Raw genomic sequence first — 18,480 nt, forward strand, 5'->3', positions numbered from 1 at the left:
GTGACAGCAGCCATGGCGCCGTCTGTGGGGAAGAAGAAACAGCGTGAAGCAGAAGCGCCGGCAGCAGCACGACGGAGGAAGCAGCATCGCGGCATAGTACAGCTGGTCGACGCAGCATCAATGCATGCTCGTCCATGGCGAAGAAGCAGCAACTTGGAGGAGTCGGAGAAGATAATCGAATCAGTGGCAGCATCAACAATGGAGGAAAAAGAAACAGCAGCAGCGGCGAAGGATCATCCATGGACGCGAGCTCGAACTTGAGCTTGACGCAGAATGACGAAGATGAAGCAGAAGTAGCTGGCGAGGTGTGTATGTGTGTGCGTGGTGATAATGGAGGTTGAGGAGGAAAGGCAGCTGCCATGGGAGGTGTGTTCTCAAGTTTGGAGAAGAAGAAGCCAAAATGAAGGGGGGGGATACCTTAGCTTTTTTTTAGGTTTTTTTTTTTTTTGTGTTGTTTTATGAAATGTAAGATAATAGGGGTGTTGGGTTATGGACTGGGTCGACCCAGTTTGAAATGGACCGGGTCGTGAGGAAGGTTGGGCCATTTTTTGGGCCTGTAGCTTGAATTTGAAGAAGATGCCCAATTCTGATTTTTTTTACATTTTTGTTTTCTTTTCTCTTCTTTTATTTTTCTAAAACTAAATTATAAAAATACTTAAATTATTATTAAGAACTAAAAGCGCAAATTAACTTCCAATAACAATTAACGCACAATTAAGTAATAATTAAGCATAAAATTGTATATTTGGACATTAAATGCTAAAAATGCAAACGATGCCTATTTTTGTAATTTTTATTTTTTTGTAAAACAAACTTAATTACTAACAATTGTAGGATTAAATCCTACATGCAAAATGCGACATTTTTTTGTATTTTTATTAATTTAACAAATAAACATGCACAGACAAATACAAATAATTATTCAAAAATATCACAAAATTGCACACCAAGGAAAATTATTTTATTTTTGATTTTTTTGGGAGTAATTCTCATATAGGGCAACAATCACGTGCTTACACATGTTGAGACAATAGATGAAATGAACAGGGAATATCTTTGTATTACAAAGAATATTTCTGGCCAGAAATGCATTGTAGAAAAGTTACCAACTTTATCTTCTGGCTTATACTATTCAAAAATTAGTACAATTGAAGCACACTCTATCGTAAACCAGAAGTTTACGGATTCAAATACTTTTGTGCTTTGGCATGGCCGTTTGGGCCATCCCGGATCAATAATGATGAGACGAATTACTGAAAATTCGAGTGGGCATCCATTAAAGAACTTGAAGATTCTTACAAATGACGAATTTTCTTGTGATGCTTGTTATCAAGGAAAAATGATCACTAGACCATCACCAATGAAGGTTGGTATTGAATCCCCTGCCTTTTTAGAGCGTATACATGGGGATATATGTGGACCTATTCACCCACCAAGTGGGTTGTTTAGATATTTTATGGTCCTAATAGATGCATCTTCAAGATGGTCTCATGTGTGCCTACTATCATCTCGCAACCTGGCGTTTGCAAAACTATTAGCCCAAATAATTCGATTAAGGGCACAATTCCCAGATTATCCTATAAAGGCTATTCGCCTTGATAATGCTGGAGAATTCTCATCTCAAACTTTTGATGATTATTGTCTATCCGTTGGGATAAAAGTTGAACATCCTGTAGTTTATGTTCATACTCAAAATGGCCTTGCAGAGTCATTTATTAAACGCCTGCAATTGATAGCAAGACCACTACTTATGAAAACAAAATTTCCCACTACTGCTTGGGGCCATGTTATCTTGCATGCATCATCACTTATCCGTCTCAGACCGACACATTATAATAAATATTCTCCATCATAATTAGTTTTTGGTCATGAACTAAATATTGCCCATCTACGAATTTTCGGATGTGCTGTATATGTGCCAGTAGCACCACCACAACGTAGTAAGATGGGACCACAAAGAAGGATAGGAATATATGTTGGGTTTGAATCACCCTCTATTATTCGCTATCTTGAACCATTGACAGGAGATTTATTTACTGCTCGATTTGCAGATTGTCGGTTTGATGAAACAAATTTTCCACAATTAGGGGGAGAGAAAAAGGAAATCAAAAGAGAAATTGTGTGGAAAATTTCATCATTATCTCACTTTGATCCCCGTACCCCTATATGTAATCAGGAGGTCCAGAAGATCATCCATTTACAGAATATAGCAAATCAAATGCCAGACGCATTTACTGATTTGAAAAGGATAACTAAGTCACATATCCCAGCAGAGAATGTGCCTATCCGAATTGATGTCCCAGTAGGACCATCTACTAGCATGAGAGATAGTGAACCTAAAGCACGCCTGAAGCGTGGTAGGCCTTTGGGTTCTAAGGATCGAAATCCTCGAAAAAGAAAATCGACAAATGATCAAAACGATACTATGAAGGGATCTCCTGAAGAGACCCAAAATCTGATTAGTTCTGAGATTCCTGAAGAAATCAATGAACCCGAAGCTCATGTGAGTGAGGAACTTTTAATAAGTTCGATCGGTGATGGGATTAATTTAAATCGATCTGAAATAGTGGTGGATAATATTTTTGCATATAATGTTGCACTTAATATTATGCAAGATAGTGAGGATCTTGAACCTCGATCTGTCGAAGAATGTCGACAAAGATCTGATTGGCCAAAATGGCAAGAGGCAATTCAATCGGAATTGAAGTCACTTGCTAAAAGAGAGGTCTTTGGACCAGTAGTCCAAACACCTGCTGGTATAAAACCAGTTGGTCATAAATGGGTTTTTGTGCGAAAAAGGAATGATAAAAATGAAGTTGAAAGATACAAAGCTCGCCTTGTTGCACAAGGATTCTCACAACGACCTGGAATCGATTTTGATGAAACATATTCACCTGTTATGGATACCATAACATTTCGATATCTCATCAGTTTAGCACTACATGAAAAGCTTAAAATACATCTAATGGATGTAGTTACAACTTATCTGTACGGTTCACTTGATAATGAAATTTATATGAAAATCCCTGAAGGATTTAAAATGCCTGAAGCAAAATCTCAGGAAATGTATTCAATCAGATTACAAAGATCTTTGTACGGTTTAAAGCAATCTGGGCGCATGTGGTATAATCGCCTTAGTGAATATTTGCTGAAAGAAGGTTACATAAATGATGTTATTTGTCCATGTATTTTTATAAAGAAAATGACATCAGAATTTGTTATACTTGTTGTTTATGTTGATGACATAAATCTTGTTGGAACTCCAGAAGAGCTCCAAAAGGCAATTGAATATCTTAAGAAAGAATTTGAGATGAAAGATCTTGGAAAGACAAAACTTTGTCTTGGTCTGCAAATTGAACATTTAGCAGACGAGATCTTTATCCATCAATCTGCCTATACAGAAAGGGTCTTAAAACGCTTTTACATGGACAAAGCGCACCCATTGAGTACACCAATGGTTGTTCGATCACTTGAAGTGAATAAGGATTTGTTCCGACCTCCAGAAGAGGACGAGGAACTCCTTGGTCCCGAAGTACCCTATCTCAGTGCAATTGGTGCACTAATGTATCTTGCTAATGCTACAAGGCCTGACATAGCATTCTCTGTTAATTTACTAGCAAGATATAGTTCTTCTCCTACACGGAGGCATTGGAACGGGATTAAACATATATTGCGATATTTAAAGGGAACTCTTGATATGAGTTTGTTTTATGCTAACAAAGATAGTGCAGATCTTGCTGGTTATGCAGATGCGGGTTATTTATCTGATCCCCATAAAGCTCGATCTCAAACCGGCTACGTATTTACATATGGAGGTACTATCATATCATGACGCTCCACAAAGCAATCTATTGTTGCTACTTCTTCAAATCACGCTGAGATAATAGCTATTCATGAAGCAAGTAGGGAATGCGTATGGTTGAGATCAATAATTCATTTTATTCGAGAAAAATGTGGTTTGGAATGTGAGAAAAGACCCACAATTTTATACGAAGACAATGTTGCATGCATAGCCCAATTGAAGGGAGGATTTATAAAAGGAGATAGAACGAAGCACATTTCACCAAAATTATTCTACACACACGATCTTCAGAAAAGTGGTGACATTGATGTGCAACAAATCCGTTCAAGTGATAATCCAGCAGATTTATTCACTAAATCTTTGCCAACTTCAACTTTTGAGAAGATGGTATACAAGATTGGAATGCGGAGACTCAAATATTTGAAACAAGGTTTTCATCAGGGGGAGTAAAATACGCGATGCACTCTTTTTCCCTTACTAAGGTTTTTTCCCATGGGGTTTTCCTTATAAGGTTTTTAATGAGGCACCTAACAATGCGTATTACTAAATATGTGTACTCTTTTTCCTTCACTAGAATTTTTTTTCCCACGTGGTTTTTCCTAGTGAGGTTTTAATGAGACACATTATCTTTTAATGAACATCCAAGGGGGAGTGTTATAAATATATTATATTATGGATGTTCATTTAGTACTCCGTTGTAAATAATCTTCCTGAAGAAGCTTATCCATATGGGACTCCACCGTAAATATGTTTATCTATTTAGTACTCTATTGGAAATAAGCTTCCTGAAGAAGCTTATCACTTCGGTACCCGGTTATGGATAAACATTACCCTAGGTAGAAGATTATCCATACCGGGTATAATAAGCTTATCCATTCAGTACTCCGTTATGGATAAACATTGCTCTCAGTAGAAGATTATCCATATCTGGTATAGTAGCAGCTTACACAACAGCTTGCATAACAGCTTACACATCAACTTCCTTTCTTCTATAAATAGAACAGATTTCAGTTCATTACGTACATCAGTTTTGAATTCGAATAATATATCAATTTCTCTCTATACTTATATTAACTTTACGGTCTTTATTTTGTAACATAATTATTATTATTTTTTTTTTAGAGTCAATTCGATCGCCAAGAAGGACCGTCGTCTCCTTTTCCCAGCGTCCATTAATCGATGAATTTGGAAAGTCAGCTCCAATAATCTTCTATTCCCACAAAATCACTTACCCAGATAGGACCATTGGAGGAACTGGTCAGTCAAAGTTGCACTAGAGTCTCGCTATCTTTCGTTTTTGGATTCTTCTTTTTTCTTCATTTTCCTTTAATTTTTTATTCTATCACACTGAAAGAGTAATTTCCAAAGCATAATTGGCTTGATGTTCGTGGAAAGGAAGATGATTGCAGTAGATTGATAGTAGGGGTGGCAAACGGACGGGACGGGTCGGGTCGGATATGAGCCGGTCAAAATAGGTAATTCAAAAAACAAATAAATTATCTGACCCAACCCGTATTTGTGAGTTGATAAACAATGAGTTATCCGGCGAATAATATCACTTCTTGAATATGATCTCCCAAACTTGAGTAACCCAATTTAAGGTTTTATAAATGTAAAAGTTAAACACTTAGTTATCTATTGATTATCCATTTGGTTAATCATTTTCTAAGCGGATAATATAATTATATAACTGTTTTCTTTTAACCATTTTGCCACCTCTAATTGATAGTCAAGTAAAATTTATCTAATCATGATGATTCTTTTGAATATTACAGAGAATTGATATAACCAATACCAACTAATTTGAGATTAAAATACTTGATTAAATTGATTGATCACATTGAAATAATCAGGGGAGTGGAATTTGAGATCCAACATTTTCTTGTCAGGTAACATGTTTAATTAACCTAAGAATTGTGTTATTCCACCATCTAACTTAATTGGCTAGTAGTAGCATATAGCATTCCCCCTTTTTAGCTATGTGGTTTTAGATCTTTCCTATTCATTTTTACTCAATCTCCGACGAAAACGTTGAAGTGGAGATTTTTCAATTTAAGAATTAGTAGAACATGTAAAATTAGTAGAACATTTTTACATGTTGTGTCTTTGTTTTTTTTCTTGTTGTTGTTATTGTTGGTTGCTTCCTTTTCACTGTTCCTTGAACCCATGATCCATCGGAAACAGGTTCTATGCCTTCACAAGGTAGGGGTAAGATATGCATACATATTACTCTCCCAGGTCCCACTTGTCGGATTACATTAGATTTTTTGTTGTTGTTGTTGTTGTCATATATGAATTTCATTCGAGGGGAGAATTGCTCTTTTGACGATTAGCAGTTGCTGGAAAAAGCAATCGACAAGATTTATAAACAGGAACTCCTTTGGGATCATATGAAATAGAATAAAGCAGAAGTAGTTTAACAAATTACTCTGTGCAGGAAATTCATTACCAAGATCTCCAGCAGTTTTTGGATTTTTCTGAAGCAGTGTCAGGAAGGGCATCTAGTGGAGTGACTGGAATTATTAGTTTGTCAAAATATTTATAATCGTGTGAAAGGATTGCAATAATACCAGTTTGATGACTTTTTCATCAATTGCATATTTTCGTTTGTGGAATTTTCAAATATTTGGACTTTGGTGGTTCATTAGATGGGAAAGTTTGGTTGTATTACTGGTTTGGTGGAATATTCTAAGACTGTTTTTTTTTTTAATTTTGTTTTCTTCTTCTTTTCTGAGATGACCAGATAAGCACATTGATACCAATTTATAAACACTTGAATGTTCGTTTGAGTGTCCATCTCTACCACTTGTCAATACTTTCAAAACAGGTACTAGGGAATGAAGATATCGTTGGTTGATTTAGTTCTCTTGTTTTTGTACTTTTATGTAGTTAGCTGCAATAGTAGTCGTTCACAAGCGTTGTTGCCTGGCCATTTCCTTTCCTTTTCTGCAGGAGATACATTAGTATCCGAACTAGGGAAGTTTGAACTTGGTTTCTTCAGTCCAGGTAATTGCGATAAGCTCTTTATTGGTATATGGTATTCAAACATAAAAACCAAAACTGTGGCTTGGATAGGAAATAGGGACAACCCCATTCGCCCTCCATTCAATAATTCTCATCTAGAGCTGACTGATGGAAACCTACAACTATTGGATACACTTAAACAAAGAGTTTGGAGTACTAATGTAACCATAGCTTCAAAAGAAGATGTCAATAGGGCAGTACTTCTTGACTCTGGAAATTTAGTTTTGACAAATGGCATCGAGATAAAGTGGCAGAGTTTTGATTATCCAACAGATACATGGCTTCCTGGTGCAAGGATTGGATTTGATAAGAGCAAGAACACACTCCAGAAACTTACTTCTTGGAGGAATCTGAATGATCCGGCTACAGGAAAGTACTCTTTGCAATTAGACCAGAATCAAAATGGTGAGTTAGTACTACTAGATAACCGCGGGAAAAACTGGAGGAGTGGGCCTTGGGACGAAGGAGGGTTTGATTCTCTAGCTGAAAGAAAGGGTGTATTCAACTTCAGCTATGATCCAACTAAAGATAGTAAATATATTACTTTCAATGTCTTTGGTGAATCTGACATTTCTCGAATTGTCCTAGACTCTCAAGGGTTGATGGGTGGATGGTTCTGGTCCAAAGATCATCAGAAGTGGCAGTTTGTGTTGTTTGGACCTGCTGATTTTTGTGACCGAATAAATATCTGTGGTTCTTTTGGAATTTGTGACATAACTTCTGCTCCACCCTGTGAATGTTTACAAGGTTATGAGCCGAAGTATAAATTAGACTGGGATATTAATGACTATTCTGGTGGGTGTGTGAGAAAAACTCCAATGCAGTGTGGCAGCAAAAACGTAGGTTTTGTCCGTATACAAAATGTAAAACTTCCCACGTCATCTGAATCAATGCTAGTGGGGAATGATCTGATCTGTGAATATATATGTTTGTCTAATTGCTCGTGTAATGCTTATGCTTACAGTAGCGGTGGACAGTGCTTATTATGGAATGGCGATCTGTTCGATCTGAAAAGATTACCTAACAATTCAAGTCAAGTAGAGTTCAACCTTAAGCTTTTTGAGAGCTCCAACAAAGGTTAGTTGCTTCCAAGCTGTATCTCGTTCTAATGTGTGCTTCCCTTTAACTGAAAAAAATGGTATTTTCCTCTTTTCTTGATCTGCCTTATTGTTTAGGAAAGAAGAAACCACTGTTGGTAGCACTAGCAGCATCCATCACTTCAGCAATATTTGTCTGTGGTACATGCTGTTACTTTCTATGGAGAAGAAATCTCAGGGAAAAAGGTACATCTCTTTCTTTTAGCATCTATCTCTGTGCTTTATGAACATACTCCATGATCGTTGGCAAATCCAAATCTACGTATAGTCTATGCTCATTAACAAATCCTAATCTTTTTTGAATGTCGTTAATTTTCGTGTGACATTCTAATTCTTAATGGTTGCAGGTTGAATGACTTAAGTCAATTCTACCTGACATAACTGCAGGGGGTCTATCAAAATTTAGCTTTGGTTTAGTTGATCATGGAAAGAAAACTGTATTCTCATTGTCAATGAGAATAATGGACTAGATAAAAAGTTAAAACTGCGTATTTTCGGCTTCTTCTAAACTAATCTATACCCTTACCTTATTTCAGGGATTTTGAGAAAGAAAAAGTTCAGGGAAATGTTACTTTCTGAGTCAGCAACTAACTTGGCAAAACCTGGACATTCCAGTAATAAGGGACAAGAAAAGAAAAGTGACATTGAACTGAAGTTCTTTGAATTACATGACCTGAAAGTTGCGACGGACAATTTTTTGCTCGACAATAAGCTCGGAGAAGGAGGTTTTGGGGCTGCTTTTAAGGTATTGCTACTACACGAGAGAATATATTAACAACCTGAATATCTGCAACACCAAAATCTCCTCACGCTTAAGGAACATGGAAAAAGCCCCTCTTGAAATGACCAGATGTCATACTGGTTTAAATTTACGTCTTTTTCATATTGAGTTTTCAAGGTGTGATAAATTAGTAGTTTGCGATTTCTAGGGTCAATTACCAGATGGGCAGCAAATAGCTGTGAAAAGGCTATCAACTCAATCAAGGCAAGGTATACGCGAATTCAAAACTGAGGCCCTTCTCATTGCAAAACTCCAACACAGAAATCTTGTTAGGTTCTTTGGCTGCTGTGTAGAAGACGAGGAGAAAATGTTGATATATGAATACATGCCAAACAAAAGTCTAGACTATTTCATATTTGGTATGATTACTTATCACCTGATTTTGTGTTAACTCTTTCCTCCTGTCAAATAGTGCTTACCGGATAAATTTGATATGAACCACTTAGACGAGAGCAGGAAGTCGTTGCTTGATTGGAAAAAGCAGCATGAAATCATTATTGGAATAGCTAGAGGGATACTCTATCTTCATCAGGACTCAAGACTGAAAATAATACACCGTGATCTGAAAGCCAGCAACATTCTTTTGGATGAAGATATGAACCCCAAGATATCCGATTTTGGTACTGCTAGAATATTTATTGGAAACCAAAATGAAGCTAAGACTCTTCGAGTTGTTGGAACATAGTAAGCAAACAAATACTAGAAAGGATTTTTCCATCACATCCTTACCATTTACCAATACTTTGCATACTCATTATAACCCCTTTTCTGTGCAGTGCCTATATGTCACCTGAATATGCTCTAGCTGGTCTGTTCTCAGTAAAATCCGATGTCTTTAGCTTTGGCGTTATGGTATTGGAGGTCATTAGTGGAAAAAAGAACAGGATATCTTATAACAGTGATTCCCCTCCAAATTTGATACGGCAGGTAACTTTTAAAGATGCAAGCATTTGAATCTTTATCTATGACTAAAAATCAATATTCATTTCAATGAACTGCTGCTTCAGGCCTGGGAACTGTGGAATGATGGTAGGGACTTTGAGCTGATAGATCCAACAATAGTTGATTCTTGTACCAATGAGGAAGCACTACGCTGTATTCAAATAGGACTATTGTGTTTGCAAATTGATGCAGCAGACAGACCAACCATGTCATCAATTCTGTTCATGCTAAGTAATGAGGGCACAGTTCCATCGCCGAAGCATCCCTTGATTACCCTTACCTCAGACTCGATTACTATGGAAACAACATCATCTTCGATTAACGAGGTGACAATTACCGCACCTGATGTTCGTTAGTTGTCTCATGTGTTTATGTATTTCATGTTATCTGTTGATCAAATGTTTCAAGCTGTCACTACTTCCTAAAGCATGAGGTAATCTTTCATGACTCGATGCAGTAAATTAGAATAGAATTTGATATTATAAATGATTGTACTTTGACAACTGCTCATCAAAGCAAAGAATGACATATTACTTTGATTTCAGGCACAAAGAGAGATTGAAACTACAATGTTCTTATATCATGAATTTACCTTTATTATTATACTTGATTTATATAGCTATCTCATAATCCTTTTTCAAAAAAAAAAAAAAATATATATCTATCTCATAATCTTACTACAAAACAAAAGTCAAAATCTTAAAGCAACGCTTCAAAAGATTACTTACCTATTGTATAAGTTGCTCGGACATGGGTGCGGATGTCCGACACGGGTGTGGATCTAGAGGTCGGATCCTTCGAGATGTAAATTTTAAGATTTGGGGATACAGTCCTAGTACGGATACGGGTGTGGGAATCCGAGTAAAAATAATTCAAATAAATAAAAATATCTCTAAATTATGAGAAATTTTGTGGAATGCTTACGTATAGCTTGTAAAGTATGGATTTCTTTTTTATTCACAAGTTGTAAATAAGTAAATGATTGATTTCCTAGACAAGGTATACTATTTTCTTCAAATTTACCCTACTTTTGGTTCTGATTTCGGGAATCAAATTGTATCTTGTCTCACATTTTTTCGTCCGTCGGGGTCAAAGTACAAATAGCGCCCTTTAATTCACGGATAGTGGGGTTAAACCATTAAACTTGCTGTTTCCCCCACTATTAGACCATTAAATGAGCTGTCTTCAGAATGGTCTCCCTATTTCCAAATATGAATCTCAAAAAGAGAACATTGTACAGAAAAAAAAAACACTATATTTTTTCCAAAATAGGTGTCAAATACAATATTGAATCCAGCAATTCATTCACGAATCTGTAGAACCAAATGTTTCGGGGTCAAACCCTATCTGATATGCATGAAACAATTATAAGTACAGTTTGATATGTATTTCAGAATTCACTCTCTAATTGAGAACCCACAATGTTATATCTGGATCCATCACTGGTAAATGCTTAACATAAACTCTAGCGACCATGAATTGTAGAAATAGACATGTCGTTAACAGATGTTCCTATACTTGCTGATGAAGACAGTGTAACTGAACCATAATTCTGTGATCTGAATATAAAGCTAGGTTCTTTAGGGAAAGGAAGTTTGGTTTCATTGCACAACATGAAGACCACTTCCGACATGGTTGGTCTGTCATCTACAAATGATTGTACGCACAAAAGGCCGATGTGGATGCATCTCAAAACTTCACAAGCTTCATATGAGTCCCCTAACAATGGATCAGCAACATCTAAAGCTTTATCATTCTTCCAAGAATCCCACACCTAAAACAGAAATACCAAAATCAACATTTCCAGCAATTCCTGCTCTATAAGAGAAACTAGGCAAAATACATAGTTTACCCATCAACCTTGCGACGAAATCCCTGTTACACATCTCTCTTTCACGGGAAACCTTTTATACACTCAACCTTTTAAAAGTGTGTCTAAAACACCACTTTTGTGCTTGACCAATTTTTCAGATAACGTGAAAGTCACGCCCTAATAGGGTCGTGACACGTGTCATGACTTTAAAACGGAAAAAAAATATTAGAAATTAAAATTAAATCCATCTTCTTCATCTTTCTATTTTCTATCTTAAGCACCATTGTTGCTACCACCATGGTTGTTTGTGAGAAAGTTTCCAACAACACCAAAATTCAACCACACTATCTAAACAACTAGCCAAAAATAATCGAGCAACAAATTGAGTTCAATAACCCAATAATCAACAAGATCCAATTAAATTTTCAAGCTTTTTTCGATACCCAAACAATGGTGGATTCTAGATTTTTTCACCAAACCTTCAATACTACTATTAAAACTTTTAAATCTATCACAAATAAATAGTTTTCATAATATTTAGACAATAAACCAAAAAAATTTGCTTAATCTTAGATTTAAAATTGATATGTTCTTTCAAAAATTCTATTTGGGGAAGAAAATGAGGCGGAGGGTTGTGAGGAAGAAGACCAGAGGGAGGGGGAGGGGTTCCTGTGGGGAGGGGAGACAAAAAATGGGATTTTTTTACGGGCTTCATGCGCTTTTCTTGTGTGTAAACACGCAAGTGCTATCTGGTCAAAAGTAGTGTGTCTTAGACACACTTTTAAAAGGTTTAGTATGTAAAAGTTTTTCCGTGAAAGATATGTGTGTAACAGGAATTGTGCTGCAAGGTTGATGGGTAAACTATGTATATTGCCGAGAAACTATAACACCTAAAAGAAGCAACCCAAGCTAAAAATAGAAATGCTGAATAGTCGGTCTATTAACAAATTTAAGAACCCAAAAAAGAGTTTATTTTAAGATTATCATTTGCAGTACTTCCATGTGTGGTACGGTTTATGTCTAAGGCAATGGTAAAGTAATATAGGCGATTTCTTGATTTTAGTAGCATATATATGTTGTAGAATGCACTTACATATCCAGCTAAATGTTGAGATTTCTCCTGATCATACTGAGAGTTGTTCTTTCTGCCAGTAATAATCTCCAAACACAGAACCCCGAAACTGAAGACATCAGATTTCGCTGAAAATTGCCCTACCATTGCATATTCAGGTGACATATAGCCACTGCGATCAATTAAGCAATGTCAAGATTTATATTTTAAAACTCAAATGAACACATCTAACAGAACTCTCACATGTGTATGCACAAAACTTGAAACACTTACTACGTTCCAACAACTCGATTCGTGTTTGCTTCCATTTGGTCACCTCCAAAAATTCTGGCCATTCCAAAGTCTGATATTTTTGGTTGCATGGAGGCATCTAGTAAAACATTGCTTGCTTTTAGATCCCTGTGTATAATTCTCAATCTAGAATCTTGGTGAAGATATAACATTCCTCTTGCAATCCCATGGATGATTTCAAACCGTTTCCCCCAATCCAACAAAGACCCTTTTGTTTTATCTAGAACACAGTTTGAAAGTTTATGAATTAGCAATCCATTAGGAAAACACAAACATTCAAGCAGTACTCGTTAATTAACAGTAAACATGTAGAGTTTGATGGTCAAGTTAAGATATCAGGTCCTGGAAATGTTCTTACCAAAAATAAAACTATCCAAGGATTTGTTTGGCAAGTATTCATAAACCAACATCTTCTCTCCTTGTTGACTACAACATCCTAAAAGCCTCACAAGATTTCTATGCTGGAGTCTTGCAATTAGTGTGACTTCATTTCTGAACTCCTTTGCTCCTTGCCCTGAAGTTACTGAAAGTCTTTTGACAGCTATTACCTGTCCATCTTTCAGGTGACCCTGAAATTGAATCCAAGAATATTATTTGGTAAACTTGGCTTAGTACAACAATTATTACATCTAACTTGGCTTAGTATAAAGATCATGTTGATTGCAAGCATTCAGACATGTTTTGGAGTCGTTACCTTGTATACGCTACCAAACCCTCCTTCACCAAGTTTGTTAGCAACAGAGAAGTTATCAGTTGCATTACTTATTGTGCTTAGGTCAAAGATTGAGATTTCTGTTTGTTCACTTTCATCCATGGATTCACACGATGCTAAACTTTTGTTCAATGTATTCGAATGACTCTTCTTATCTGCACATCAGCAAACACGGATTAGGATCTAATGCAGTTTGCAATTACACCACAGTTTTCATGTGCTTCTAAGGTAATAACATAAATTGAGGAGAATTAAACACAATGTGGTATAGCGGCTGTTCAGATACTGAAAATATTTGACCAAGCGTGGTATTGAATAATATCCTTACCTTTTCTCCTTTTACTAATCACCAAAAAATATGCCAACAAGAGTCCAACAATTATTGCTGCAGCAGACCCTACTATAATTGCTGTCACTCTTTTCCTGTGATTGTTATTTGGGTTCTTGGAGAATTGTGCTGAAAGGAATGAAAAATGAAAACTTTATATGAACACCACGGCTAGATACAAATCCCACAAGTGGGTCTGGGGAGGGTAATATGTACGCAGACCTTACCCCTACCCGAGGGGCAGAGAGGCTGTTTCCAGGAGACCCTCGGCTCAAGAAAGCAACAAGAGACGATATATTAGTACTATCAATAGACTCATAATAAAATAACATAACATAAAATAACAGCAATATAAGCAACAACAACAACAACAACGACCCAGTATAATCCCACAAGTGGGGTCTGGGGAGGGTAATATGTACGCAGACCTTACCTCTACCCCGAAGGGTAGAGAGACTGTTTCCAGGAGACCATCGGCTCAAAAAAGCAATAGGAGATGATATATTAGTACCATAAAAATGCGTAATAAAAATAACAACAATATATAAGAGATATAAAATATGAAATACAGAATACGAAATACAAAATATGAAATAGATGGCTGGTATAGTACAACTAGAAGGTAAAGCCCTGCTTCAATAGACGACCAATGACATTCCTAGTCAAACTCCTAACTGGATAGTCTCACTCTATTGTGCTGTAGAAATATTCACACTCTCCCCTAACCTACAACCTTAATGCTCGACCTCCATACTTCCCTATCAAGGGCCATGTCCTCAGTAATCCTAAGTCGCGCCATGTCCTGTCTGATAACCTCTCCCCAATACTTCTTAGGTCTTCCTCTACCTCTCCGCGTGCCCACTACAGCCAGTCGCTCACACCTCCTCACCGGTGCATCAGTGCTCCTCCTCTGAATGTGCCCGAACCATCTGAGTCTTACTTCCCGCATCTTGTCCTCCATGGGGGCCACACCCACCTTCTCTCGAATATCTTCATTCCTAATCTTATCCATCCTTGTATGCCCGCACATCCACCTCAACATCCTCATCTCTGCTACTTTCATCTTCTGGATGTGTGAGTTCTTTACCGGCCAACATTCAGTTCCATACAACATGGCAGGCCTAACCACTGCTCTATAAAACTTACCTTTTAGTAACGGTGGCACTTTCTTGTCACACAAGACTCCCGACGCTAACCTCCACTTCATCCACCCCACCCCTATACGGTGTGTGACATCCTCGTCAATTTCCCCGATCCCCTGAATAACCGATCCAAGGTACTTGAAACTACCTCTCTTGGGAATGACTTGAGAGTCAAGCCTCACTTCAACTCCCGCTTCCATCGGCTCAACTCCAAATTTGCACTCGAGGTATTCCGTCTTCGTCCTACTCAACTTGAAACCTTTAGACTCAAGAGCATGTCTCCAAATCTCTAGCCTCTCGTTGACGCCGCCTCTTGTCTCGTCAATTAGAATAATGTCATCAGCAAATAGCATGCACCATGGAACCTCCCCTTGAATATGATGAGTCAGTGCATCCATCACCAGGGCAAATAGGAATGGGCTGAGCGCAGACCCTTGGTGCAACCCCGTAATAACTGGAAAGTGTTCAGAGTCGCCTCCTACTGTCCTAACCCGAGTCTTAGCTCCATCATACATGTCTTTAATCACCCTAATATAGTTACTCGGGACCCCTTTATCCTCTAAGCAGCTCCATAAGACCTTCCTAGGAACCTTATCGTACGCTTTCTCCAGATCAATAAACACCATGTGGAGATCCTTCTTCTTATCTCTGTACTGTTCCACCATCCTCCTAATAAGGTGGATAGCCTTCTGTGGTAGATCGTCCCGGCATGAACCCGAACTGGTTGTCTGAAATAGACACCGTCCTTCGCACTCTCATTTCTACCACTCTCTCCCAAACTTTCATGGTATGACTTAGTAATTTGATGCCCCTATAGTTGTTACAGCTCTGGACATCACCTTTGTTCTTATACAACGGGACCATTGTACTCCACCTCCACTCTTCAGGCATTCTATTAGTCTTGAATATAACACTAAACAATGCAGTAAGCCATTCCAAGCCTGCTCTACCCACACACCTCCACAGTTCAACCGGAATTTCGTCTGGCCCGGTAGCTCTGCCCCTTCTCATCTTACGCATTGCCTCCATGACTTCATCGATCTCAATGTCCCTACAATTACTTAATTCATGGTGACTGTCGGCATTCCTCGATTCCCCAAGTATAATATAAGAAATATAGGAAATACGAACTAGATACTATGTATAATATGGATTTAATCACACATATTTAAGTTAAATCCTTACCTAAATCAGATGCAGAGACTCTGCTATAGAAATCTTGGCCCCCATCTGTAAATTGCTTTATGTCTCTCAACTCACCATACCAAGTGATACACCCACTTCCCCCTTCACTAATATTAGCACTTGCATATGCTGTGCAGGAACAATTTTTCAGACACAAATCTTCACATTCCTTCAACCCCATGCTTTTGTTCATCAAAGCTGTATCTATATCCGGGATTTTCACATGATTCAATTTGACAAACCCCTCCCCACTATTGCACACCTTCTCATCTTTCTTCCTCAAGCATCCATGGGAGCCATCTCTCAAGTACCATTGTCGGCTTAGCCTCGGCTCATACCCCGGAAGACAACTACATTCAAATTCACCCAAATTGAACAAATTGCAATTGCTAAATGCTCCACAATGTTCATAATTGTCACATGAGTCCTTAGGTGCAAACCAAAATTGCACCCATTTCCGCTCACTCTCTTGCCAAGTTACCCGGTTCAAGATCCCAGATTCATTCAGGACCATTCTTGAGATTATTGAAGTGTCTTTTATTCGATATGTCATGGAAACCTCGCTATCGTTGTCCACATAACTAAGACTGAAGATGAATCTTGGGCTCATTTCCGGTACACCACTCCAACCATGACCAGTCCAGGATCCTGTCCGCCATATCTTGCTATAGTTCTTATACAAAAATACTTGAGGTGTCCCATTGAATTCCATTATGTAACGATACTCTCCGGTGCCTGGATCGTTCAATGATTTCCATGATGTTAGAAACCGGTTTAAACCTGTTTTTTTGTCTATCCCATATTTCATTGAAGGAAGTAGAGTATTGGTAGGATAATCAAAGCTTTGCCATGCAATAATATCCATTTTCGGGTCCTGAAACAACATGAAATTCCCTGAATCCCACAGCTTAGCACTGAACAAGTCTGCTCCATTCTTAGCTGAAGAAATATTTGTTTTCCAGGCTGAAACTTTCGTTTTCATGTCGAGTATAACAAGATTTCCGGTAGAGTCAATGGTAAGAATCCCAGATGTACCATTGATGGGGTTGTCTCTATTGGCAACCCAAACAACAGTTTGTTCAGGAACATTGTTATACCAAACTCCAACATAACGTTTTCCATGGAAATTCCCAGTAGGGCTAAAGAAACCCAAAGCAAAGGATTTCCCAGAAGAGATTAACACATCTCCATCTTTGAGAGAATGGTTAAAGGAGATGGTGTCTATTGAACTGCAAAATGGGACAAGAAATGAAAGAACTATTACCAACTCTTTCTTCTGACACATGGTTTCTAAAGTGAAATAACTTCTCTCTGTCTAGGTTGTTCACAGTTTAAAGTCTAGAGGACATTAAATTTTTCCAGAAGTTAGATGGAAGGGGACCCCATAGTCTTAATTAAGCAACTTATTGATGAACAAAAGTGGGGACTTTACGTGAAGTTTATGATTACAATCTTTTGAGATAGTATGGTAGAAGGATTTCACTTATGTAAACCTCATAGTAAATTAGTAATTAATGAAAGAAACCGAGTAAATTTGGTTAACAGAACTTCAGTGCATATATATACTGTTTCGATCAAGGACTAGGTTATTGTCATGAGTTCATTTTCAGAACTAATTTGTTAACGTGAGAGACTCGTGAATCCTAGTAATAATTTTTTTTTTTTTTTTAAAAAAAAGAAGATATTACAGGTAGGAGGTTGTAAAAAGTTTGAAGAATAATAAAATAATGGGATCTTTACACAAATAACCGGCCATATTTTTTTAGTTTAAGTGGTAGGGTGGGAGGCTATAAGGGTTAATTCTTCTAAATAAAATAATGATCTTGATCCCTGTGTTATTGTATTATTCTAGTTTTAATCTCTGTATTATTTAATTGAACACATTAAACCTTCCATTAATACAAATGTGCAGCTTTGATCCATTGAACTAACTGTGAGACTTAACAGAATCATTATGTGAAAAATAAAAATTAACCTGCCTTCTACAAACTCAATAGCTATTCTACATTTGCAGCCTCCAAGACTAAGCCCATTGTATAATTCCCAGAACCAACCACCAATTAGAACCACAAAATAATGATATTTCTAGCTACGAAAGATTCATTACTGCACTGGTTTAGCAGGCCGCTCAAGCTCCTTTCCTTCACTTCTTACCAACCAGGGTTAGTGGTGGAACGATAAATATTTCTTTATTCTTAATATCTCAAGCTTGAACCTGGGTATGTAGTCGGCTTTACCCCTTAACGGGGGACTTCTGGGTGTAATCCAAATTTAGTCCGGCCAAACACCAG

At 37.5% G+C, this 18,480-nt stretch overlaps 2 protein-coding genes across 10 annotated transcripts; one reads left to right on the forward strand and one right to left on the reverse strand.

Annotated features, from left to right (window-relative positions):
- The first annotated feature begins 4,842 nt into the window (after positions 1-4,842).
- On the forward strand, positions 4,843-10,190 carry LOC104219629 (G-type lectin S-receptor-like serine/threonine-protein kinase At1g11330). Of its 9 annotated transcripts, none has more exons than XM_070167782.1 (9): positions 5,252-5,277; positions 6,755-6,808; positions 7,100-7,903; positions 8,002-8,109; positions 8,460-8,668; positions 8,853-9,063; positions 9,151-9,388; positions 9,481-9,631; positions 9,712-10,190. In XM_070167782.1, the coding sequence occupies exons 3-9, from the start codon at positions 7,429-7,431 to the stop codon at positions 10,000-10,002; spliced, it is 1,683 nt and encodes a 560-aa protein (XP_070023883.1). In that variant the 5' UTR covers positions 5,252-5,277; positions 6,755-6,808; positions 7,100-7,428; the 3' UTR covers positions 10,003-10,190. The 9 variants fall into 9 exon arrangements, with proteins under 9 accessions (XP_070023884.1, XP_009768628.1, XP_009768626.1 ...); XM_070167781.1 differs by lacking the exon at positions 5,252-5,277 and adding an exon at positions 6,600-6,629; XM_009770326.2 differs by having other exon boundaries at positions 4,854-6,808.
- Positions 10,191-10,881: 691 nt separating this feature from the next.
- On the reverse strand, positions 10,882-17,493 carry LOC104219628 (G-type lectin S-receptor-like serine/threonine-protein kinase At1g11410). Its single transcript, XM_009770320.2, has 7 exons — positions 16,190-17,493; positions 13,863-13,991; positions 13,517-13,689; positions 13,181-13,391; positions 12,805-13,042; positions 12,553-12,703; positions 10,882-11,420 (listed from the first exon to the last, which is right to left on the reverse strand). Exons 1-7 carry the CDS (start codon positions 17,472-17,474, stop codon positions 11,112-11,114), a joined length of 2,496 nt encoding a protein of 831 aa, XP_009768622.1. The 5' UTR covers positions 17,475-17,493; the 3' UTR covers positions 10,882-11,111.
- Between the last annotated feature and the right edge of the window lie 987 nt (positions 17,494-18,480).

Source organism: Nicotiana sylvestris, chromosome 2 (genome assembly GCF_000393655.2).
Source record: "Nicotiana sylvestris chromosome 2, ASM39365v2, whole genome shotgun sequence".
Taxonomy (NCBI): Eukaryota; Viridiplantae; Streptophyta; class Magnoliopsida; order Solanales; family Solanaceae; genus Nicotiana; species Nicotiana sylvestris.

Coding starts and splice junctions, on each gene's coding strand:
- LOC104219629 (XM_009770321.2), top strand. CDS start 6,640: ATGAAGATATCGTTGGTTGATTTAGTTCTCTTGTTTTTGTACTTTTAT. Junction 9,064..9,150: donor TCTAGACTATTTCATATTTG/GTATGATTACTT, acceptor TGAACCACTTAG/ACGAGAGCAGGAAGTCGTTG. Junction 9,389..9,480: donor CTTCGAGTTGTTGGAACATA/GTAAGCAAACAA, acceptor TTTTCTGTGCAG/TGCCTATATGTCACCTGAAT.
- LOC104219628 (XM_009770320.2), bottom strand. CDS start 17,474: ATGTGTCAGAAGAAAGAGTTGGTAATAGTTCTTTCATTTCTTGTCCCA. Junction 13,690..13,862: donor GATTAGTAAAAGGAGAAAAG/GTAAGGATATTA, acceptor GCTGATGTGCAG/ATAAGAAGAGTCATTCGAAT. Junction 11,421..12,552: donor CTCAACATTTAGCTGGATAT/GTAAGTGCATTC, acceptor TTTCTGTTTTAG/GTGTGGGATTCTTGGAAGAA.